This window comes from Rhamphochromis sp. 'chilingali' (genome assembly GCF_963969265.1).
Source record: "Rhamphochromis sp. 'chilingali' genome assembly, chromosome: 4".
NCBI lineage: Eukaryota > Metazoa > Chordata > Actinopteri > Cichliformes > Cichlidae > Rhamphochromis > Rhamphochromis sp. 'chilingali'.
In genome coordinates, this window is record NC_137948.1 from 39,077,796 (window position 1) to 39,101,944 (window position 24,149).

Here is a 24,149-nt window from a genome sequence, read left to right on the forward strand (position 1 = left end):
GCCCGGCGATACATGAGGCTTTGATCCAAATGTGAATGATGATGCAATGTGTGAGAAATTTTTTTCTTCCTTGTTTTTAGGTCACAGTGGCAGTGCCTTCGTTCAGCCATGTAGTTTAGCATCTGGGTCCTGTCCTCCAATGTGCTCCTGCAGCAACAACATTGTGGACTGCCGTGGGAGGGGCCTAACTGCAATCCCTGCCCACCTCCCTGAGGGTATGACTGAGATGTGAGTATCCCACAAGAATTATATATAATGATACAAGAATGACAAATTCTGTTATTTTGTAGCTTTATAGTTTGCTTTCAGAACTCAGATAAAACCTACCAGCATAAAGTGGGTTTCTTACAAGCAAAATTGTGAACCATGTAAAGCTGCTCCAGAGGGGTCCCAAAAGAGAGTGAAAGTCCCCACAGGTTTATTAGATGGAAAGAAATACTACAGTACATGTACTTACTCTATGCCATGTAAAGGAAGAAATGTTACTTATGTCATTTTGCTGCTTCATCACATTCTTTCCGGTTACTTTTAATATATCCAACATGGAAAAGTGGTTTTTTGGATGCTTAACCACACTCTCTCTCAATTCTGCTGCTCCTCTGCCAGTAGCTAGAATGCAGTAGCGTAACAAGCACAGCTGGCGATAACTTGGACAAATCTTATAGATAGATTTTACAGGCCATTACATGTACTTTACGTCTCTGCCAATACATCAAATGTTCTGATGTGCAATCCACCATTCAAGGATGTGATTGTCCTCACTGCTCGTGTGCAGTGTTTCAATGTAGCCTCTCTGCTTTTCTACCCAGACGTCTGGAGCAGAATGGCATCAAGTCGGTTCCCCCAGGCGCCTTCACATCCTACAAGAAGCTCAGGCGAATGTGAGTGCTCCTACAAAGCTTTATATCGTCATACTTGCAGTTAAACACTTCCAAGTGTCAGTTCAAATTGAAATAACACTAGCAATGTTTTCTATTGAAATTTAAATGTTTATTACAACAAATCAATAAAGGACTAAGATCACGGAGGGGATCAATAAGGGATCAATCAAAAGAAGCCTTTTCTATATATCCTAAACCATATATATCCTAAACCATACCTGCACCATACCTGCACACACATGACCCATTTTAGTCCACTTCATTTAACTTTTTTTTGCTCCACCTTTCTTTGTGCAGAGTACTTTTAAAGTCAGCTATGCCAACTGCAGCAGGCTACAGAATTCCTGCCCCTGAGCTCCAAATCAGCCAAAGCCATTACATTTTTTCTGCCTCCAGAGGGACAATGCTTCAGGGAAAATTTTAATGTTCTAGAGTCTGATTTGCCAAGTGGATCTCTCTTTTCTTCTGTCTCCACTGCTCACTGAGCTGTGGTTTTCCTGCTCAACAGAACATACAACCCCAGTGGAGTTTCAGCATCGAGGAGCATTTGATTTATATCAGCCTGCAAAGACACAGAGTCCTCATTAGAGGCTTTTTAGGGCCCTTACATGATAAATCAAGTGCATATCCATGTGATGTGATGTATATGTTTAAAAAATGCTAATCTGACCACAATAATAATGTTCCTGGCTTCTTGACCTTCTATCCTGTTTCACATTTCTTTCTTTCTTCTGTCTTTGCGGTTTTTGTTACTTCCACTGTTGCTGTTTTTCTCTTCTTCCTCTTCTTCCTTTGCCCATTTCCCTCCTCAGGCATTCTGTCTCTCTCCATCTTTTTCTCTCTGTGGTTTTCCTTTTCCTCTTAATCTTATCCTCTTTCCCCTCCTTTGCCCTCTTCCATCATCACTGCGAGACCATGGAGGGAGGGAGGGGGGTTTGATTACATTACCAGGCTGGTTTAAGTGGTTTGTCTGAAAATTTATCATGACAACTGAACGACTGACGTGTGGCAGCAGAACAAGGATTTTATAATCTAACATATTATGGTTTGGCATGCCAGACCGAATCAAAGATATAAAAACTTCAACTTGGCCAGAAAAATAGCTCCTCTGTTCTGACATGAAAAAAGTGAAGCTCTTAGCCAGTCAATTCAGAAAGTGAGGTTTCTTATTTTTATAGGGGATTTTTATATAACCTGCTTTCATTTCGAGATCAGAAAAGAGAACTGTTAAAGTGCTGCATCACTTTTTTGCCTTTAATCCTTTAAAAAATAACACAAATTATTTGCTATGTACATATGATGCTTTTGGCTAAATGCGTTTACAACAAAACAAAATCTGTATACATGAGTTTTTTCATTTTCTCCCCAAAATAAATCTAATCACTAAGTATTTAAAAGTGTTGGGCATTCATTGTCTTTCATTCCCAGTGACCTGAGCAACAACCAGATATCTGAGATAGCTCCTGATGCTTTCCAAGGCCTCCGAGCTCTCAATTCACTGTGAGTAAGCACTCTGCATCTGATTGTGTAAACTGTTGGGTGTGTTGAGAGTGTCTTTACCAACACGTGTTTACATGTGTCTGTCCACTTTATTGGCTATATCTCCATATGTGCCCACTGCGTCCATGTGTTTAAGCATCTGTTGGTATGAATAATTTAAAAGTGGCGCCTGCTCACTGTACAGAGAATTCTCAGGAAACATCAGGACGTGCAAACAATCACAGCAGGCGGTCAGCCAGCATTATTGCTGAGTGTGTGTATGTGTGAATAAGTTTGCGTGCATATACTATACACGACAGCAGTGTGATGTAAATGTCTTCTCTTCTGTTTATGGACTGTGAACGTGTGCTTGTGTGGACTGAATAAGACTTACTTTTGTTTTGGTGATGCAAATTTTGGGGCGATCGTGGCTCAAGAGTTGGCAGTTCGTCTTGTAACCGGAAGGTTGCCGGTTCGAGTCTCGGTCGTTGTGTCCTTGGGCAAGACACTTCACCTGCCGCCTACTGGTGACGGCCAGAGGGGCCGATGGCAGCCTCGCCTCTGTCAGTCTGCCCCAGGGCAGCTGTGGCTGCAACTGTAGCTTGCCTCTACCAGTGAGTGAATGAATAGTGGAATTGTAAAGTTCTTTGAGGGCCCTGAAGAGCGCTATATAAATGCAATCAATTATTATTATAAAATTTTGCGTCTTAGTAACTGTTCACAGACTGATGAAGCACTTTTGATTGCAGAACACAGTTAAAGACTTTTTTTGTTTGTGTGCAGAGTTCTGTATGGCAATAAGATCACTGAGCTGCCAAGCGGAGTGTTCGATGGTCTGGGGTCTCTGGAGTTGCTGTAAGTCCAAACCACAACATGCATATATTTGTCTGAACTGACTGTGTTTTAAACAAAGTGGCAAATATTTTAGAAGGAGCTGCATGGAAACTAATGCGGAAACTAGTTTTTGCCAAGTTAATTACCGGTATGTAAATCTGCTTCTCATAACTGACTTGAATACCCCCTTTGGTAAAACACTGCTGTACCTATGATGAAGTAGGTAAGGTACCACGAATGAGGTGATTAAGTGAATCATTTGATAATAGTCGAGAGGTGGAGCTCAGTATGATGACTGAATAATCTGGCAGCTGTCGTCTTTCCTGAACATTATTTCATTTTTTTAAAATTTAGTAAGTATTTGAAGATTCCTTGTGGTAATGTTTAACTCTAAACCGCTGGAACCAGTGACAAAAAGGAAATGGAGAGGAATCTGAAAGTTAGGGACAGACTAATCCTCATCCTGGAGACATATGGATAGACTTCAATGTAGGTTTTTGGAAAAAATAGCAGTTAGTCATTTTGTAATTGTACAAGTGTGCATTTTTATCCATGACACTCACAAGAACAACAAAGGAGTTTTAAGGAGTTTTACCTGTGGTTGTACTATTGGTTGTTTTACGCACACATCCTTTATACATCAGGCTCCTGGTGTAATTTAAAATACCTCCCTCCTTGTTTGGTTTCTTATTTTGGAAAAATCAGGGCTCCAATTCTGGGCATAAAACACAAAATAGCATTGCAGCAGTTTTGTTTTTAAAATAAGAGACGTTTGCAAGTATTCAGATGCTGGTGATGAATCAGCTCATCATAATTATGTACACTACTATAGAAAAGTCTTGTTAAGCCACTAAGCCCCAAACTCACCTATGAGTCATAGAAGCATAAACAGGTACCTAATTCCAGGGATGAACCAGTGTTGCATCTACACATACCACAACTTAGAAAGTAACCTATTTTAAAATTGTATCTTTAGACACTTTGTTACTAAAGTGTAAATTGATGGATTTATTTATAGGGCTTTTGTACCCAGGCACTCAAAACACCTTATACAACTCCATCACCTGTTCACACACATTCAACAATCACTTTCTTTTCTAGCTCTAAGTGCTATCTAACATTCACACTCCATCGAGCTAATCAGGAACACCTGGGGGTTGTCTATCTTGCCCAAGGATACTTTGGCAAGCAAACTGGAGCAGCAACTTTTCAATTTTTAGTCGACCTGCTCTATCTCCTGAGCCTCAGCCAACCACAAGCAGCCTGTTACAGGCATCTTTTGCAGGCCTAACAAGGTGATTCCTAGATAGCTATTAGGTGTTAACTTGGCAGATATTAACATAATGTGCAGCTTGTTGTTTGAAACCTTAAAGAAACTGAACAAGTGGAGGACAAAAGAAGAAGTGGTTGGCCTGAAAAACTATCTCCAGCAAATGAAGAGTTTGTGAAAATCATGTCCTAATAGTAAAAAGAAAAAAGGCTCACTATCAGGCAAAACATAGAAAAAGGGTGGCTCAAGACTTGCACAGAACTGCATGTTAGATGATTTATTCAGAGTATTTTGTTATGATAATTAAGTGTGTCTACTGTATTGCTTAAGGTTGCTGAATGCAAATAAAATCCACTGCATCCGAGCCAACGTGTTCAAAGATCTGGAGAACCTGGCTCTTCTGTCGCTGTACGACAACAAGATCCAGAGTTTGGCCAAAGGCACCTTCAGCTCGCTGCGCAGCATCCAGACACTGTGAGAAAATACATGCATGCTATTTCAAGTTCTGTTACACTCTATTCAGTCTGATCTGACTGATGTTGTTCCCTTTTGTAATTTCTCACCAGACACTTGGCCCAGAATCCCTTTGTGTGTGACTGTAATGTGAAGTGGCTGGCCGACTTCCTGCGTTCAAACCCCATAGAGACCAGCGGTGCACGCTGTGCCAGTCCTCGCCGCCTTGCCAACAAACGCATCGCACAGATCAAGAGCAACAAGTTCAGATGCTCTGGTCAGTCAGTGCCCTCTGTGTGTGTGCGTGCGTGTGTGGGTGTGTGACTGGATGACAAAGATGGAACTGAGACGAGGAGTAAAAAGTCTGGATATACTTGCTGCATCTGATAGTTTAAGACTGCCAGGCCTGGAAAGCTAAGCGCAGCTTTGCATTGTTTCAGTCCTCCTTTCTGCTGTAAGTGTCCTGCTGCCACCTACAGCCAAGTCAATTATGTGACGTGTGTATGTGTGTGTATGTGTGTGTGTGGCTATTGCTCCGTTGAAGCGTTCACACAGTTTTGTTTGCTTACTTTTCATGACAGCCAAGGAGCAGTACCACATCCCAGGTGATTTTGTGTTTGTATATTCATATATATTCTGTGTATGTGTGTAGTTAGATACATCAGTCTCTGATTGCCTCTATGTATCAGTAAGAACTTGTCTGTCTATCCTCTCCACATTTGGGTCCAGGCACTGAAGACAGACGTCTAAACTACGAGTGTAACAGTAAGCCAGTGTGTCCCGCTAAATGTCGCTGTGAAGCCAATGTGGTCGACTGCTCCAACCTCCGCCTCACTAAGTTCCCGGAGCACCTGCCGTCCTCCACTGAAGAGCTGTGAGATCCATGCCCACAAACACACAACCCACGTTAATAATATTCCATGCAGTCCTGGATTGTATATGCCAAACAGACTTTGCTGCAAATGTTCCAGTGCAAGAGGGCTTTTAGAAACAAAAGTATTATTTACCTTTGACCTTATTTTTGACCTTATTCCCTTTTACTCTTTACATCCACCAACCAAAAGAAGCACACAGCTAATTCACCTTATAGTTCACACCCTGTCATTAACGGTGTGGACAGGAGTGCCTGTTAGTGCACCAGCCTACTGCCACTGACAGGCGAATGCTTCCATCTCCACAGTAACAAGCCTATACAGTAATAGTTGGTGGGCGTGGTTATTTTTTAAATAAAATACTTGCTATGTGAACCTGCTTTTATACAACATGGTTTAATGATTTTTTTAAAATGTTTTTTAATCAGCCAGGTCATGATTTTTGAATGAATGAATATTGCTGCTGATGTTTTTTTCAAATGTCTTCTTTTGTACCATAAGGTCATCTAGTCACATTCTATTTAAAAGACGTGGATATCACTACAGACGATCTTTATAACTGGGAAACTCAAACACTCCAGATGGACAAATAGCACTTTGTTCCCAAGGAGAAAAACATGTGGTTTTTGATTTTGGGGTCAACCGTCCCTTTGAGCATTACGTTGATGATGATGATGATGATGATGATGATGATGATGATGAAATTTGTCTTTCCGCTGTATTAGTCAGCTGTCACATAATTTATCTGGAATAAGCTTATATTTAAAGTGCATGCATTTAAGTTTGGGATCATTTAGGATTCATTGTTCTCTATTTACCCTCATAAGTCACACCCACACAAATTCAAATACATGCTCATTCCCTGTACTGAACATAAAAACACACACACTGTGCCAAACTATGACTTGGATATCCGTGTTGACATGTGTATGTGGATTCCTGCTGCACGGATGAGCACTCAGCACGAAACATGCACACATACCAAAGTCACTCTTCCCCTTGTGATGTTGTTTTCCTCCATCCTCTTCTCTGTGATCTCTCTCTATGATTGTCACAGGCGTCTCAACAACAATGACCTCTCCGTGCTGGAGGCCACAGGAGCCTTCAAGGGCCTGTCACAGCTTAAGAAAATGTAGGTCACCATGAAAAATGACAAATACTGTGACGAATGGCTGCTCCATCTTCAAAAGAAACTTTCAAGAGATCTTATCTTCTGGCATTTTCCAAGACCTTAGTGGGAAAAGGGGTTCAGAGAAAACTGTATGTAGTGACTTTGCATGACTGGATATTATTAGAGAAAATGCACAGCTTCATGTAGAGTGAAAACACTGGACACATTTTCAAAGTAGTAAAGGTACTAAAAGTTGTGTGAAACTTAAGGCTGAATGATCATGCTCAGTTGGGTTTCTGGCAAAGAGCTGTCAGGAAGCAGCTGTTATGTTGTGTGCTATCCTTCTCACTTCAGTAACCTGAGCAACAACAAGATTTCAGAGATTGAGGACGGCGCATTTGAGGGTGCTTCCTCGGTGGTGGAGCTTCACCTGACAGCCAACCACCTGGAATCTGTGAGAGGGAGCATGTTCAAAGGCATGGAGGGCATGCGCATGCTGTGAGTTTGATACATACATAGAATTAGGTCACTGTGTATACTAAGCTCTCAGCTTTATTTTTAGGGGTTCAACAGTTCAGAAAGTTGCATCACCTTTGAGAATAACAACAACTCTACTGTGCAGTCCTATTTTCAGGGACTCAAACATAGCTGGACAATTAAAGAAAAGACTGTTTCACAGACAGGTGTAGTCTTTAGCTTTTGTTATTTCTCCGTGAATTGAGCATGAAATTCAAAGTCTGGCAATCACTGTTGCTGTGAACTCACAATCTGAGCGCAACAGTGATTTCAGTCGCAGTGAAATGGGCCATCTTCAGGCTTTAAAAACAAGCCAGAAACATCGGAGGGACAGAAGAAATTTATGAGTGGCCAAATCAACAGCTTGGTGCACTGAAGGGGGAAAAAGTTAAGAACAGAAACATGAAAAGCAAGAAGAAGCGGCTGAGTTGATCTTAACCCAAAGGAGCTGCATTTACTTTGCTGAAGATAAAACTAAAGGATGAAAGCCAAAGCTCATTTTATTTATCTTATGAATATGAAATATCATATTTGAGGGAACTTTGCATAAAACATGTCTGTCCTAAAATGTCTCTCTCGCTGTGTAGGATGCTCAGGAATAATAAGATTAGCTGTATCCATAACGGGAGCTTCACCGGGCTGACCAACGTCAGGCTGCTCTCACTGTATGATAACCAGCTGAGCACCATCCTCCCTGGAGCCTTCGACACACTGCCCAACCTGTCCACACTGTTAGTGACACACCCACAAATACGTGCAGACACACTCTCTGTTTGTTTCCATTTATCTTACCTACCTACCATGTCGGCTTGCCCATCAGAAACCTTCTGGCCAATCCTTTTAAATGTGACTGCCGTCTGTCCTGGTTTGGGGCGTGGCTTAGAAGTCGGCGAATCGTGACAGGGAATCCTCGCTGTCAGGGGCCCGCTTTTCTTCGAGAAATCCCACTGCAGGATGTAGCTGTGCCTGATTTCCGTTGTGAGGATGGTATGATTGGCATTTTATCTATAAGCAGAAATCTAATAAATGTAACAAGCATCGCCTAAAAATGCATGACAGCAAAGTTATCACGCCTTGCAATTTTTTTCTGAGAAGCACTGCCATTGAAAGGTTGTTGTTTGTTAAGTGAAATTTGCCCCCCCCGTCTGTTCAGGCGCTGTGCTCGAGGACAGCAGCTGTGGTCCGGGGCCTCAGTGTCCCAGCCAGTGCACCTGTATGGACACAGTTGTGCGCTGCAGCAACAAACATCTGCAGGCTCTGCCTAGAGGACTGCCCCGCAACGTCACTGAACTGTGAGTCTGACTGCACGGCCAAGACAAAAAATGTTATTTCTTAATTTGCTTTGAACATTTAAACTGCAAAACTCACTAAAATTGTCATGCATCGCAATTCTATATTAAATAAAATATAGAATAATTAAAAACAGCCATAGTAAATAATGCAGTCTTGCCAGCTTCTGTGTTGGCCCTAAACTGGCTCGTTCAAGTTTAAACAAAGGAAATGAGCTTCATTTTTTCAGTGCAGATAAATTGGAGACGTAATTGATTCTACTTAATAGAGTCACAGATTTATAGTGTAAAACAAGCATATACAAAACATTTATGTGAATTATCTGTGGTATCACTGGTTTTTTTGTAGTAACCAGGCTTTTTATAGCAATTGTGGTTTTCTTATTATTAAGTGTCTCCCTGAAATTAACTAAATTCATTGAGCCAGAAAAAAATCAGGAACCTTGTGACTTTGTAATTATGTCAGAATTATTCACGTATTTGCATGGATGTTATTTACCAAACAGGCTTTTTTGCAGATGTTGAAGTATGTGAGGGCTCCTAAACAAAAGTTTTATTTAGCCTTGACTTTATTTGACCTTATTCCCTTTTACTGTTTACATCTACCAACCAAAAGAAGGTTGTCAAACACAAGGCTCAGAGGCCAGAAGTGGCCCGGCAAAGACTCCAGTCCACTGGATGACATTGGAAACTGTGAAGGAGGACGTAAACTTTGGAATTTTCAAAACCTGTTTTACAGCTGTTCCTACTGATAAAAACCTCACACATGCCAATACATACTACATCAAATTATTTAAGTAATCAATAAATAAACCATTAGAAAACATCCTGTTTTCTCAGTCTAGAATAGAAATGTCTGTTTTTTACAAAGGGTCGTTAATGCATAGTTAAGCGAGCTTCTTTGGTCTGGCTCACTGAAGATCGAAGTGTGCCTGTGAGTTTGACATCCTTAACTTAGAACCTTATCTTAGAATTTGTTTGATAATCTCTGTGCATTATTATTGTTCTGTAGAAATGCACAACAGATCTTTGTGTTTTGTCCCCTCAGGTATCTGGATGGTAATCAGTTCACCAGCGTTCCCAAAGAGTTACCTGCTTTTAAATACCTGCAGCTTGTGTAAGAAACACTTGATTGAATCCTTCATTCATCCTCACGTGCCTCCTCACACTCAGTTTACCTACAGCTACATCTGCTATCACACATGCTTACAGCCTCTCATGTTGGTAGTGAAAGCACTTTTCTTCTCTTCCACCAATGAAAACATCTACTACAGTGAAGAGGTTAATGCAGTAATATACAGTCATGCTGACGCACAAACTCTTGCTATTTTCTTCTTTGCTGTGGAACATTACATTCTAGGCGAAGCACTGAGGTTTAGATAGTGACCAGTGAACAGCCGAAGACTCGTACCTCATTTTTAAAAACAAAGGACGGTCAAAGATTCTCAACACACAGACTGAGGCACATTTTAGACCATGGTAACTAAATGATCCTGACAGTCACACACTGCTAGAAATGCAGCTGAAATCAGAAGCCAAAAAGAAGAAGCAAAAGTAACACTGGTTGCAGAGCAGAACCAAATATGAATTAAATAGTTTTTACAGTTTTATGAAGAACATGTGACAGTAATATCAAAACCTTCAAAGGAAATTTGAGAATAAGGTTGCACATTTTGTATGTTTGAACACTTGTACAGTTGTTACAAAAAAAGCTGCAAACTGTGCTCAGCATCTTCTATTTGTATAGTCATCCAGCAGGGGGCGCTGTAGACTGTGTAGTGAATTCAGTAAAACACGCACACAGCTGAGGATGATGTGATCGGTTCACTTTAATAATGAGCAGCATTTTAGTTTTGTGTGTTACTATGTTACAGTACGTGTGCTAGTGTGTTTGCGCCTGTATGTGTTGTGCAGTGGGACCTCTGCAGTACTCTGTGTGTATACTGACTGAAACTGACCTTTGCCTTTCCAGTGATCTGAGCAACAATAAAATCAACTCCCTGTCTGATGATTCCTTCTCCAACATGAGCCAGCTCACCACACTGTGAGTTCATACACACAACTGTTCTTGGTCAAGTGTTACAAGACAAATCAGCACACACACAATGGGCATCAGAAAGATGTCAGTTCACTAAATCACTTCTGTTACAAAACAAAATGCTGAAAAAATGAATCACTTTGAGAAAAATATTAGCTTATTGTAAATTTGATGGCAGCAATAAATCTGTTTATTACTGTGCAGCGTCCAGTCTGTCTGTAAACATGTGGAAACTGAGGAGAGCAGCTGCTGGACTTCTGGGAAAGTTGCCATTTTTGTAGCTGTGATCACTGTCATATTGGGTTTCATGATGCTCCAAATGTCTTTTCCCTTTGTTAAACATGTGGACTGCCAGTTCAGCACTCAGGCATTTCTACTATGAAGCCATGGTTGTCAAAGGTCAGCTGTCGGGGAAGCAGGAAGTGGACCCAAATGCACTCAGGAGTCTGAATTTAAACCCAGAATCCAACTTTAATGCTGATAGTTCACTGGAATAAAAAACAAACTCAAAAAACTGAGGCAAAGTATCTTTCTGTATTGATGGTGCCTTTCCTCATGTCCAAGCAGCCAGTTCCATAGGTACTAATGCGCCTGTATACTGTCAGAGACGCAGACCTGTAACTGTTTGCTGATGACAAGACATAGCTCTTCTCTTTAGTCACAGCACCCAAATTTATTTTAGAAGAATTCAAAATTTAGATTTTTCTGACCACGGAACAGTTTTTTTCCTTAGTTCATTTTAAATGATCTTTGGTCCAGAGAACAAAGTGGTGATTGTGGATCATACCACATCTCTACCACATCACATCTTCTCCTTGACATTATAGACCTTTATCCTTCATGCAAAGAAAACTGTGTTCACTGACCAAGCCCAGCAGTGATGACAAAATTAAGCCTGTTTCTAGTGTAGTGTCCCAAGCATCCAATTAATTCATTTTTCAGCCTTGTCACATGCACACAAAGATTTCTCCAGATTTTCCAAATCTTTTGAAATTATTATGTACTGAAGGCGATGTGATATTCAAAGTCTTTGCAAATTTACATTGAAGAACATTATTGTGAAATTGTCAGAAACAGAAATTTCTGATAATTTGAAATACTTTGATATCCAGTCATGTTACCAGTTAATCCAGTTAGTTGGAAAATCCATCTGTTTCTCTTTTTAGTACCACTTGTGTTTCCAACCTTATGTTGCCACCATCTTTTCTGAAATGTTTTTGTGGACATCAAATTCTAAATGAGCTGATATTTTTCTTAAAATGGTACATTTTCTCGTTTTAAACCTTTGATAGGATTTCTGTGCTCAATTGTGAAAGAAAAGTGGGTTTGTGAGATTACCATGTTGCTTTTATTTTATTTTTTTTTAAGATGTAACCCCTTTAAAATGTGGTGCGTTTGGAGAGACAGATTTTTAAAAGCTAGAATGCCCCAGGCTGCCACAACACTGGAGCCTTTGCTTCACACAAAGCAAAACAAGAGTAATATTGTGAACTCTAAAAACAAAACGTTCTTCTGGTTTGCAACACATGAAATGTAATGATATTGTTTGTAGTGCTTCTTGTGTTAAAATGAAAATGCTTGTTTTCAAATGTTCATTTCTTCCCAAATCATGAAAAACCTAAAGTCGACCAACTAATGGTGCTAAAAATATTTATTTCACCCCTGAGGAAAGGTCATTGGGTTGTAAAAACCAGACATGGCAGTTGTCAGCACATTTTTACTCTGCTTGTGTACAAAGTGGAAATCTTAACCTAAGAGAAAATTGTGGCCAGAGAAAGAGTCTTGGAGGCCATCGAAAAAAGATGTAGTCACTGAATTTCCACACCATGTTTCAAGGATGTGGCCAGAAGTTCAATGAAATGATTTTTGTTTTGGGGTTTTTTTGAAAGCAAACCGATTTTAGGCCTTAAAGTCTGTTTAAAGGTCCCAAACAGAATAAAGGTAGATAGAAATGTGTTACATCTCATAAAGCACCTCAAGTAGACTCACAGGAGTCAACATTGGGTGGATGTGAAAAGTTTGAAAAGTTAAAAGGAGTTCAAAACAAGCAATCTTCCCAGACCTCTGTTTTCCACTCTTCATCTCTAGTTGAGGCTAGAGGGTTCAGACTCCAAATCTTCAGCCAAACTGTCACTGTCCATCCATTCATCCATCCATTTTCTACTACTTATTTGGGTCACAGGGCAGCAGTCTAAGCAGAGATGCCCAGGCCTCCTCTACCACTGCCCTCAGCTCTTTCAGAATGAAACCACTACGTTCACAAACTAGCAGAGAGACAAGATCTCTTTACCACGTCCTTGGCCTGCCCCAGGGCTTTACCGACAGGCTACTGAGGAGCCCCAGCATCCTAGTCACACGCCAGAACTACTTAAACTACTTAAACATGTTGATTTGCAGAAGCAGTGGCTTTAGACACCCTGTGGAGGAAGCTAATTTCTCCCACTTGTGTCTGCAATTTTATTCTTTCTTAGTCCATTACCCACAGATCATGGCCATAGGTGAGGATAGGAATGTAGGTCTGTCTGACCTGTCTGTGAATCTTCAATTTCACTCTCGTTCAACTTCCAGTGCTGCAGCAATTTATATCCATGCATTCATGCAATTTCTTAACTGCTTATCCAGTTCAAGGTCACAGGGGGCTGGAGCCTCTTCCACTGCAAGAGCAGTCAGACTTTACCAACTGCTGCTGTGTGGGTTGCATTGTGGAGTAAAACACACACCATCTTTGGTTCTGCTGCATTTAATTTGATCTTTTCTTCTCTTCCAGGATCCTCAGTTACAATGAACTGCGCTGTATCCCTCCTCTGGCACTGGGTGGCTTGCGCTCGCTTAGACTGCTGTGAGCACACACACACACACACGTGCTCACGCACATACACACACAGTATCATACGTGCGACATGCCAAACCACATCACTGTAACTTCTTCGCTTTATAATAAGCCATCATCTGTTTTAGGACTTTAAATGTCCCTCTGTTGTTGAGGTGAATGAGAGTTGCTGTCAGAGTCACTGTGGTCACTGAGTTTTCAGTTTAACTATTTATAACCTTTTCTGACCCGTAAGTGTATCTGTCTTCCAGCTCTCTCCATGGCAACGACATCTCTGAGCTGCAGGAGGGTATCTTCAGTGATGTGGTCTCCTTGTCTCACCTGTAAGTCTTTATAAATGCAGTCACACATCACACACAGGCTTACAGTACATACACAATGACAGCACCAACTGGCTGCAACAGTAGGAGAGTGGGGTCTGTCCTTACTGACAGAATGAGGTCTGTGTGTATGTGTATGTGTGTCCATGTGTGCGTGTGTGTGTGTGGAGAGAGAGAGAGCATATACAGCATAATCATCTTCATGCAAGTATGACACGTGATGATCTGCAGAGATAGTGGATAGAGGGAAGAGAGGCAAAATGGAGATGGCTCGAGAAGGGCAAGATAAAGATAAAGAAGGAGAAGGAAGGAAAGAGAAGGATGATTAAATGTGAGCAAAAAGGATGTAAAATGAGGTGTGTGTGTGTGGGGGGGATTTTGACTTCTGAAGCATGGCATCATCTCTGCAATAGGACCTTGCTGACTCCCAGTATGTAAAGAGAACAAATTGGGCTGTAAAGTGATCTCTCGTCACTTATTCCGCTGCAGAAACCGACTTTAGCTTTGCTCTGTGATGATTTCTTAATTTCTTGAGGTAGAGCCTGCATTTGAATCCTTTGTGAATTTGCAGCAGTGCGCTACCTGAAACATAATAGCTAACATTTTGCATTTAAAAACCCCCCAGTAAGGTCTACAGAAAATTTTGAATTGCACCAATTCTGATTTTTCTCATTTTCTGTCATGGATAAGGTGGTGGTGATGATGTGGTACTAGAACAATGCAGTCTTAACAAACAACATGAAGAACCCCCGTCACCCTAAAGATCCCCATAATGGGTCCAGGCTTTATCTAGTATTCAAGCACAAGTCACACGTTAATATGCGTGTGACATTCTGAGTGAAGAGGCTTCCTATTTCAAAAACCAAAACCAAAATGGAAGCAGATTTTATTTTTCATTTCCATTTCATTGAATTTGGTTGAATTGCAGATTTTCTCTTACATTTTCAACTACATGAGTGTTACAGTTCACTGCTGTAAGGGTGTTTAAATCTCACTGTGGGCTAGTAACACATTGTCTTCATTGTTCTTTAAGTGTTTCTGAGCCATAGAGTCCAAGAGATTTCAGGCTCACTGTGGCTTTACAATTGCAAAGCTGCTGCTAAACCTGAAGTCTTTGTTTATTTTCCTGATGAAAATTTAAAAAACAAAAAAGCCCAGAGCTTAGGAGGTTAATCGACTGATAAGAATTGACTTTTCTCTCACATGACTTGAAATGCTCTGACCGTATTCTGTGTCATTGTGGGGACATTTTTGCATTGAGTAGTATTTGATCCCACATTTGTCTCCAATTATTTTATCAAGTGGACCACTCATATATGAATACATTTTTAGAATTTCACAAGCATGTCAGTATGTGTGACACTGTCTCTGTGTGAGCACTGAGGTCTGAGAGCTCCACCCTGTGGCTTTGAAAAATATTGCAGCGCATTTTGTTAAAGGTCAACCCTCCTTCCTCTCTGATATCAGCGCATTCGTCCCTGTTTTCACTCATTTTAATCCCCTCTTTCTACGTCTTCTCTTCTGCTATATTCTCCTGATACTTTCATTCCCCACTTCATAATCCTACTTTTTCTAAAGTTATTCATTGAGAGCGCTTGCAGTCACATGAAATAACAATGGCTGTTTTCTTTTCTTCACATGCATACACACAGTCAACAGACAAAAATCTAGTTCTCAGATTTCTATCCCAAGTAAGCTGTCATTATCACAGGAAGTTATCACGCCAGGTTCATTTCCTTTCTGGAATGTCTAAAAGCAAAATTACTCCAGATCTTACTGTGAGCTATGAAATGGCTTTAGCCTTATTTCTAAAATTTAAATCTATACAAAAGCAGGGTTCAGTATGGTTTTATTAAATCAAATCACATCACTTTTATTGTCACGTCACATCACTGGTACAGCACATGTGAGTGAGATCCTTGTATGCAAGTGTCACAAGCAACAGTGGTGTGCAAAAATACAAGAAACATAAGAAACAAGCCAGATGTAAGAGCAGGAATGTGAGAATTATAAGAATAAATATATGTACAATTATAAGGATGTACATGCACGTGTGTGTGTGTGTGTGTGTGTGTGTGTGTGTGTGTGTGTGTGTGTGTGTGTGTGTGTGTGTGTGTGTGTGTGTGTGTGTGTGTGTGTGTGTGTGTATACATCTATGCAAAATATACAGAGGTCAGCAGTTTGAATATTGTGCAAAGAAATGGCACATATGTACAATATGGAGTGCATAGTGTTGAAGTGAGAGTGAATTATTAAAAGGATTTCAAACATATGACATCATTTTTTAAAACCTTAAAATGTTTATTGTTAGTTCTCAAACAAGTGAAACAGTTGTGTAATGCTGACAAAAAAAACACCTGGTGAAACATGACACAGCTGGTTAGTAACAGATCAGCAAGGAGCAGGAGTATAAGAGCATCCCAGACAGGTAGAGTTACCTGCATTTGAAAAAGTCTTCACCAGTAAAGAGTGCCTGGGTCAATAGTTCAGCAGCGATTCTCACTGTGAAACTACAAAGAATTTAGAGATTTCATTCCCTACAGATCATAATATCATTAAAAGATTCAGAAAATCCAGAGAAATCCCCCCCACACTAGAGACAAGGCGGAAACCAATTTTGAGTGGTCGTGATCTTCAGGCCCTTGGGTAGCCCTGCATTAAAAACAGACACAAGTCTGCAGAATGTGAATCAGTCTGTATTAGTTTACACACACATGGGCAGCCTAACATGGGGAGAGACTGTTACAACAAGCTACGATGGATAAATGTAAATATGAGCGGAAACAACTAGAATGTGAAAGCACTGTCAAATACATTCAGGCAGATCAAATTGTTCCAGCTGTGGATTGTGTAAATGTCCACAATATTAAGTATTAAGAAAATATGCTTTAAGTAGGGAGAAGAGTCTGGGTAAAAATGTTAATATACTCCTCCCATGGGTTTGCCACAAATCCATCTGCATGCCTCAGGATCCTGAGGGTGCACAGGTCCTGGAGAAATGGCAGATTGCAGTCTGCCTTTGTCCTTGGCAGTGGCTTCAGAGTAACAGATGGTGATGGAGGAGGTGAGGATGGAGGTGTAGAAGTGTAACATCAGTGTCTTTGGCAGATTGAACTCTGTCAGCTGCCACAGGAAGTGTCGTCTATTGTGTTTTTTCTTTTCTGTTTTTGCAAAGGTATCATTAATGCTAAATGATAAATGTGCAGTTAGGAATAATACAAGCTGTAATCGAAGGTTATAGTCCTGGATCACCTTGGTTATCACATGTGGACATGATGTCAGGGAGGTGCCAAGGTGTATTCTGTATGCATTCCAGCAACATTGCTCCATTAAAAACATGTAAATAAATAAATAAATACTTTTTAAAATAAAGTATCAGTGCCTGCACTCAAGATCTGTCACCCATTTTGACATTCAGAGCATTAGAAAACAACAAAAAACCCAAACTGTGGAGCAGCTAAACTCCCAGCAAGAGTGAGGATAACGTTTCACTTTCATGTAGGAACTGGACTCCTCACCTACCAAGCACTTTAACAGAGGTCAACAGAAGAGGTGATGCAATGCAGTGGTTAACTGGTTAAATCCAGCATTAGTATAGCGTTCCAACTGTTAGAAAAGGCGTGTAACTCTAAAACCTCATCGTTCTAACATCACTCTCCTTTTTTCTCTTCAAACCTTACCACTCAATCCAACTTTTGTAGTTTCTCTCTTGCCTCATTTTCTCTTTTCGTGCCTTCAGTGTACTCGCTTCTGTTCTCCCATCCTTCCTCCAAAACCTGTTTTCTGTCTCACTATCTCCATCAGTGAGCGGACTCTTCATCTGCTTATTTCTTCAGAGCAATTGGAGCCAACCCGCTGTACTGCGACTGCCGTCTGCTGTGGCTGTCAGAGTGGGTGAAGAGCGGCTATAAGGAGCCTGGTATCGCCCGCTGTGCTGGCCCCCGCGGCATGGAGGGCAAGCTGCTGCTCACCACGCCTGCCGACAAGTTCCAGTGTGTAGGTAAGCTGGCAGTGAAAAACATGCGCACCTTACAGCAGCTTTAGTTTTATGCATCTCATAAGACTTTGTAGCTGAATAAAATATTTTACTTGGTTTATAAAATTGCTCTTTCACCAAACTGGCTCAGCATTCAATCTAAAACTGTTCACATGAAACACTAATATAATTTGTTGTCTGTAGGGTGAATTGTAAAGAAACAGTTAATTGGCTATTTCCATCATATATGATTTTTGCAATTGAATTTGTATAATGATCAACGCCCACATACTGTTGCTTCGTAATAGATGATATTTAATGAAAGGTTTTCTTTTCTGTTTGACCTTCAGAGGGTGTTGACTGCTGTTACTCCCACACACTAACAGCTAAAGACACTATAGTGGATCGTGTCTTTGACTGTGAAGTTAAAGTATGCAGAAAATTGCTTTAATAAAAATGTGCTAAATTTCGCTGGCAAGCTGTTTGTTTTAGACTCACAGCCTTCACAAACACCAAATATTCCACAATGAGCAATAATAATTCAAAATTAAATTAGAGTTAAATTAAATTAGTAAAATCACAATTACAGTTTTAATTATTGTAGATTTAAGAAAAAAAAAGAATAATTATCATTTTTACTAAATGTAGTAAAAAATAAATGTTTTGTATCCGTATATACACTGAACAAAAATATAAACGCAACACTTTTGTTTTTGCTCCCATTCCCCATGGGATGGACGTAGAGACCTAAAATTCATTCCAGATACACAATATAACCATCCCTCCCAAACAGTGGTCACAAATCAGTCCAAATGTGTGGTAGTGGGCACATCTGCTATATTGAGATAATCCATCCCACCTCACAGGTGTGCCACATCAGGATGCTGATCTGACATCATGAGTAGTGCACAGGTGTACCTCAGACTGCCCACAACAAAAGGCCACCCTGGAATGTGCAGTTTTTTGCGCTATTGGGGGTCTGGGGACCCAGAACCGGTCAGAATCTGGTGTGACCACCATTTGCCTCATGCAGTGCAACACATTGTCACATGGAGTCTATCAGATTGTTTAGAGCAGAAGCATACTAATACAAATATTAATCATCATCAGCTGGTAATATCACTCAGATGGCTTTATTTGTTAATCAACATTTGACTTTTGAATGACTTGTAAAGCAGTGGATAGAGGTTAGGGATTCAGATTTCTCCTATGTTTTTCTCTAGCCTTTTTCTGCTTATCAAAAAAACAAAAAACAAAGCAAAACTACTGACTTAAAGTTGTGAAATAAAAGGCAACAAAGTTACTAAGAGGAACAGCAACTGCTGTAAACAAGAGTGCACGGAGTTAAAGTTTAATTTAAACATGGCACCGGCGAAAAGAAAAGAGGCCCCAACATCATCAAGCCCAGAGGTTTAATCGCACTCTCTTTCTGGTGTGAACATAGTGTGAATTTTCCTTCAGTGGCTTCCTATCAGACTTTGTGTGCATTAACACTTTAAATGATGTATTTCTAAAATACTATTGCACTGTAAAATTTATTGTGGCGGTTCACTCTAATTAATTATTTCTCACACCTTCTGTGAAGCCTTTTGCAAACAGGGTGGAGCTTCTCTTGTCATTGCACAGGAACAATTTTTCATTTCACTTCTTACGAGTCTTGCACATAGTAGGAAATGTCACTTCTGTAAAGAGTGCAAACAAGCAACCGTTTAATAATTTGTCACTTGTCATGCTGGCACACAACAGTAGGAGTATCCAAAATAATAAAGTAGATAGGCTTTTTTTTTTGTATTATATTAATAAACAGTGGTTATTAATGCGTCTGTCACAGCTGTTAGTGGATCTATTTTGAACCCAATTAGTCACTGTGTCACAGCCTTATAATCCCAACAGGGTTCACATAACACAAACCTGTTCTGCACCTCAAGTTTTGCCGCGTTGCAGAATGATCACGTAGTCAGTCCAACCCAACCCTGTATCTCACATATGTGTAAAACTTGCTATAAATCAGATGCAGATACTCTGGCCTGTGTGCTCAAACCAGAGTCATGTCAACCAACACACCAGAATACAAATGTTCCTCAGGCTTTTGCCAAAGCAGAGCAGTTTAAATAAAAAAAACAAAAAACAGACACAACATAATAGATGTTTTTCTTTAAAAAGAAATACATGTGTTTCATTCTGATTGATTCCATCTAACAGCAAAATAATTCATTATAAATAAATGTATCCATTTACTGTGCACTGGACTGTGCACCAGAAATAATTATATCTGGAAATTAAAGAAAAATAAAACATAAATGTTTTGTTTCTAAATTTAGGATTGGTCATTGCGTCTTGCCTGTGATTGATACATTTGTGTATTTGTCATGTGTGCCTCACATGTGTGTTAAAATGACTTGTATAGATTTTACAGCTGTGTATGTTTGTGTAAAATCAGGTCTGGTGGAGTCATCTGTTCAGGCCAAATGTAGTCCGTGTGTGTCTTCCCCCTGCCAGAACCAGGGCATCTGCAAAGTCCACCACACACAACAGTACACCTGTGTCTGCAAGTCTGGCTTCACGGTATGCAACTATGTGTGTGTGTGTGTTGCTTGTTGCAGTTTGAGTTTGAGTTTGTATTGTTTTCTTAAGCTTTATCATCAAAATATGAGCTCTGGCAGTCCCACAGTAATATATTTACAGAGCTAGATCTGATGTTTAAAGCCACTGATCCAATATTTTATGTGTTCGTGTGTAGTCTGTGATTGTTTTGAGATCACATCTGTCTCTGATAATCCCATCCGGTTACTCAGCTTGGCCTGATCTGTTTGTCTATGCTCATCAAAAATATGCTGTCAATTCAGTTTGCATGCATGTGGTGTGTAGGGCAAACACTGCGAGACTCCAGTCGACGCCTGCGTCAGCAATCCCTGCACCAATGGAGGAACCTGCCTGAGTGATGAGCATACTAGAGGATTCAGGTAACAAAAATTTGGTGAAAGTAGCAGAAAAAACCTCTTTACCAACCCCACCAACAGATTTGGTCTAGTGGATGGATGTGGCATCATGTTGCAGAATCAAGCCCACCTGCTAAGATTCAAACATTAGTATGCTAAAATATATACCATGCTAATAAACGTTTGATATTAGCGCGTTAATGCATTTAGCACATGGAAATATTTGAATTTGTCTAAATGTTTCGTCTTCATAGTCAAGTTTCTTCTTTTGTTCTTTTTTAAGCTGTGCATGTGCTTTTGGTTTCCATGGCACTTTTTGCGAGGTGAACGTGGACGATTGTGAGGACCATGGTTGTGAGAGTGGCGCCACCTGTGTCGACGGAGTTGGCAACTACACCTGCTTGTGCCCTCCAAACTACACGGGTACAAAAGCAGCATCTGAATATTTATTACATTTTACAAACTGTTCACTTAGAAAAATGCTGCATAGCTGATCCATCACAGTAACATATTGAGGATTCCTGTAACAGTCAAAGGAGCTTGCAAAGAAGTCCAGACGCTTTTCTTTGCAAGCTCCTTTGACTACGATGACCTGGATGACTGAGAACCTTCACAGACAGATTCCTGTAACACCTGTTTTAGGTCTGCTGTGTGAAGAAGAGGAAGGTGTTTGCTCTCCTGGTAGAAACCCCTGTCAGCATCAATCCACCTGCGTCAGCACTCCAAACGGCCCCAGGTGAAAATGCGCACACACGCACACACACAATTACTTCAGACTTGGCTAAGTTTGGGATCCCAGATGAGAGAGAAATTACAGACACATGCAGATAAACATATACAGAGTTAATTTTTTCTAATGTTTCTATTTACTTCCCCAAATCCTACACCATTTGTTAATTAGTATTTATGCATATTTGTGTGTGTTTGTGTTCCAGGTGTGTATGCATCCCAGGGTGGGTGGGGCCAGACTGCGGTATTGATTATAATGAGTGTGTGGATCATCGATGTCAGAATGGAGCCCAGTGTGTTGACCATCTGGATGGCTACAGTTGTGTTTGTCCGCAGGGATACAGGTGCTGGCAACCTTAAAAAACTATGAACTGTGCAGATACAAATCTAAGAAACTGGGTACTGTGAGTTTCCTTTATCATCATAAGACCATAGTGCTGGTTTGATTATCATGGTAGGAAGTGGGATCATTGTATTTCTTTGTATGTCATGTCTGATATCCTTTATTATGACCTCTTTTTCCTCCTCAGTGGTGAGTTTTGTGAGGTGGCCCTTCCTGCCCCGCTGCCTTGCCAGCTTGCTCAGTGTCAGAACGGTGCCCTCTGTGAGGAAAAGCTGGGAACTGCAGTGTGTCAGTGCCTGCCAGGCTTTGAGGGTCAGAACTGTGAGAAGCTGGTCAGCGTCAACTTTGTTGACAGGGATTCTTATGTTCAGCTTCAAGATGTCAAAAACTGGCCTCAAACGAACATCACGCTACAGGTGAGAACATGCTCACAAGTCCACACCTAGCGAGAGCACGTGTTAGGTGACAGACACGGAAGAGTGTCAGAAATCAATTTCAGCAGCAGCAAGTTCAGGCACACACACACACAGACCTTTATTGGTGTGTTTTTGTGCGTGTCTGTGCGTTAGGTGTCAACAGCAGAGGAAAATGGTATCTTGCTCTATAACGGGGACAATGAGCCAATCGCTGTGGAGCTCCATCAGGGTCATGTCAGGGTCACATATGACCCAGGGAACCAACCTGCCACTGCTATCTACAGGTAAACACACACACACAGTGGTCAGAAGGACCACCCGTCACCCATGGCTGATGGGTGGTCCTTCTGATTCTCATGAATATGCTTAAATAGACATATTAGGGAAACATTTAGAAAAGCAGGGTAATATGTTCTAAGCACAGTGTCAGAGGTTAATCTCACACACAATTTCCTCACACAACACAATCGCAAAAATATTTCCAGAAACAAAATCAGTAGTATATTGTAGTATATCCGTAGTAATCAGGGGTATAACTTGAAATTAGATTAAATGTCTGTATAACTGGCAAACTGAAAGACAGTTTCACAGTACTCTAAAGCTGCAATGTGCAGCATCCCTCATTTAGTGCTCAGTAGCAGTTCTGGATCTTAAGCAATGCCATTTTTGTTTTTTTAACTTGGCTGCCTGTCATTTCTATGGGTGCACGGACAATAGAGTAACCAGTGTTTGCATTTACCATTGCTGAACTTTGCTACAGCATATAAATCACCCAATGAACAACCTGAATAATGATCTTCTCGATGCTACTTGATTTCAGCTTGTTGGACAGACCGTGCCTGCAGGTCTTGGTGTTGCCTGACGCAGCTGGCTAGGGGGTGGGCATGGGGAAAAGAGGTGCTTTGCTGGCAGGCTTTCATCTCCATCCTGCCAAAAGCTTCAGCTGGTCTTTTGTTTGTTGTCGCAGTTTAATTCACTGACTCCTTCAGCATGAGTGAGAAGTGGTCAGAATCATAGACTGTCTATAGAAAAGAAGTTTACTAAGCACAGCTACTTCCTCTCAAATTGGACTAAGTGACTTACTGCCACATCTTGAGGTACAAAGTGATATCAGGTGACTGCACAGGCTGGTGCACGCTGGTTAACTTGGCAACGCATTACTTAAAGGTTTTTCATATCATGACTATGAATTCTCCACACTGTGTTGAACAGTTTGATTCAGTGTTCTAAAACATCCATCTATTTTATCTAAATCCCCCTTTTGTATTACAGTCTCTCATTTGTAGCTGAACCACAGAAACACTTTCAAATGAATTATAAAGAGAGAATTTTATACTACAAATAATGTTTCCTTGAAGAAGCTGCGTTTTATTAAATCTGGTGACACAGAGAGACCAACAATGAGGCAGTGCAAATCTGAAATAAATACCCTGTTTCTACAGTGGATTTTGACAAAGAAGACATTATCAGGCTGATTTTCTGGGAATGTGCAAGCTTGGGTTCATGCTGTGAACTAAGGACATAACACTTTACTAAAAACCAAGCATTCAATCAAGCACATCTAAGAATAACCATGGTATAGTTCTGAAAAATATGAATGACTCCCTCTTGGTAAGAAGGAATCGTTCATATTTCATATTGCATTCCCAGTAAGAATGCTTAAACTTTATTCACTAGTTTACTAATCTCATATGTTAGCAGGAAAAATGGAACCAGACATTTGTTAAATTTAAAGGTAAAAAAATGTGGGTTTCAGTTGTTTTAATGCAGTAAAATAAACAATCAAATGCTTCATTTCTCCTAAAGACAGGAAGTAAATGTGCACTACATTTAGACTAAGCACTGAAGTTGTA

At 40.5% G+C, this 24,149-nt stretch overlaps 1 protein-coding gene across 1 annotated transcript in view; it reads left to right on the forward strand.

The window, feature by feature from the left end:
- The window catches only part of slit1b (slit homolog 1b), an 82,374-nt gene that overhangs the window by 52,670 nt on the left and 5,555 nt on the right, over nt 1-24,149 (forward strand). The window contains exons 9-33 of the mRNA XM_080881552.1: nt 81-228; nt 810-881; nt 2,310-2,381; nt 3,144-3,215; nt 4,795-4,938; nt 5,031-5,194; nt 5,499-5,522; nt 5,647-5,791; nt 6,847-6,921; nt 7,255-7,398; nt 8,004-8,147; nt 8,237-8,403; nt 8,570-8,708; nt 9,754-9,822; nt 10,678-10,749; nt 13,511-13,582; nt 13,825-13,896; nt 17,730-17,893; nt 20,310-20,434; nt 20,738-20,832; nt 21,092-21,231; nt 21,451-21,544; nt 21,744-21,881; nt 22,068-22,296; nt 22,450-22,580. Of these exons, the coding sequence (XP_080737678.1) occupies nt 81-228; nt 810-881; nt 2,310-2,381; nt 3,144-3,215; nt 4,795-4,938; nt 5,031-5,194; nt 5,499-5,522; nt 5,647-5,791; nt 6,847-6,921; nt 7,255-7,398; nt 8,004-8,147; nt 8,237-8,403; nt 8,570-8,708; nt 9,754-9,822; nt 10,678-10,749; nt 13,511-13,582; nt 13,825-13,896; nt 17,730-17,893; nt 20,310-20,434; nt 20,738-20,832; nt 21,092-21,231; nt 21,451-21,544; nt 21,744-21,881; nt 22,068-22,296; nt 22,450-22,580 (2,911 nt within the window). The remainder of the gene's footprint in view (nt 1-80; nt 229-809; nt 882-2,309; nt 2,382-3,143; nt 3,216-4,794; nt 4,939-5,030; nt 5,195-5,498; nt 5,523-5,646; nt 5,792-6,846; nt 6,922-7,254; nt 7,399-8,003; nt 8,148-8,236; nt 8,404-8,569; nt 8,709-9,753; nt 9,823-10,677; nt 10,750-13,510; nt 13,583-13,824; nt 13,897-17,729; nt 17,894-20,309; nt 20,435-20,737; nt 20,833-21,091; nt 21,232-21,450; nt 21,545-21,743; nt 21,882-22,067; nt 22,297-22,449; nt 22,581-24,149) is intronic.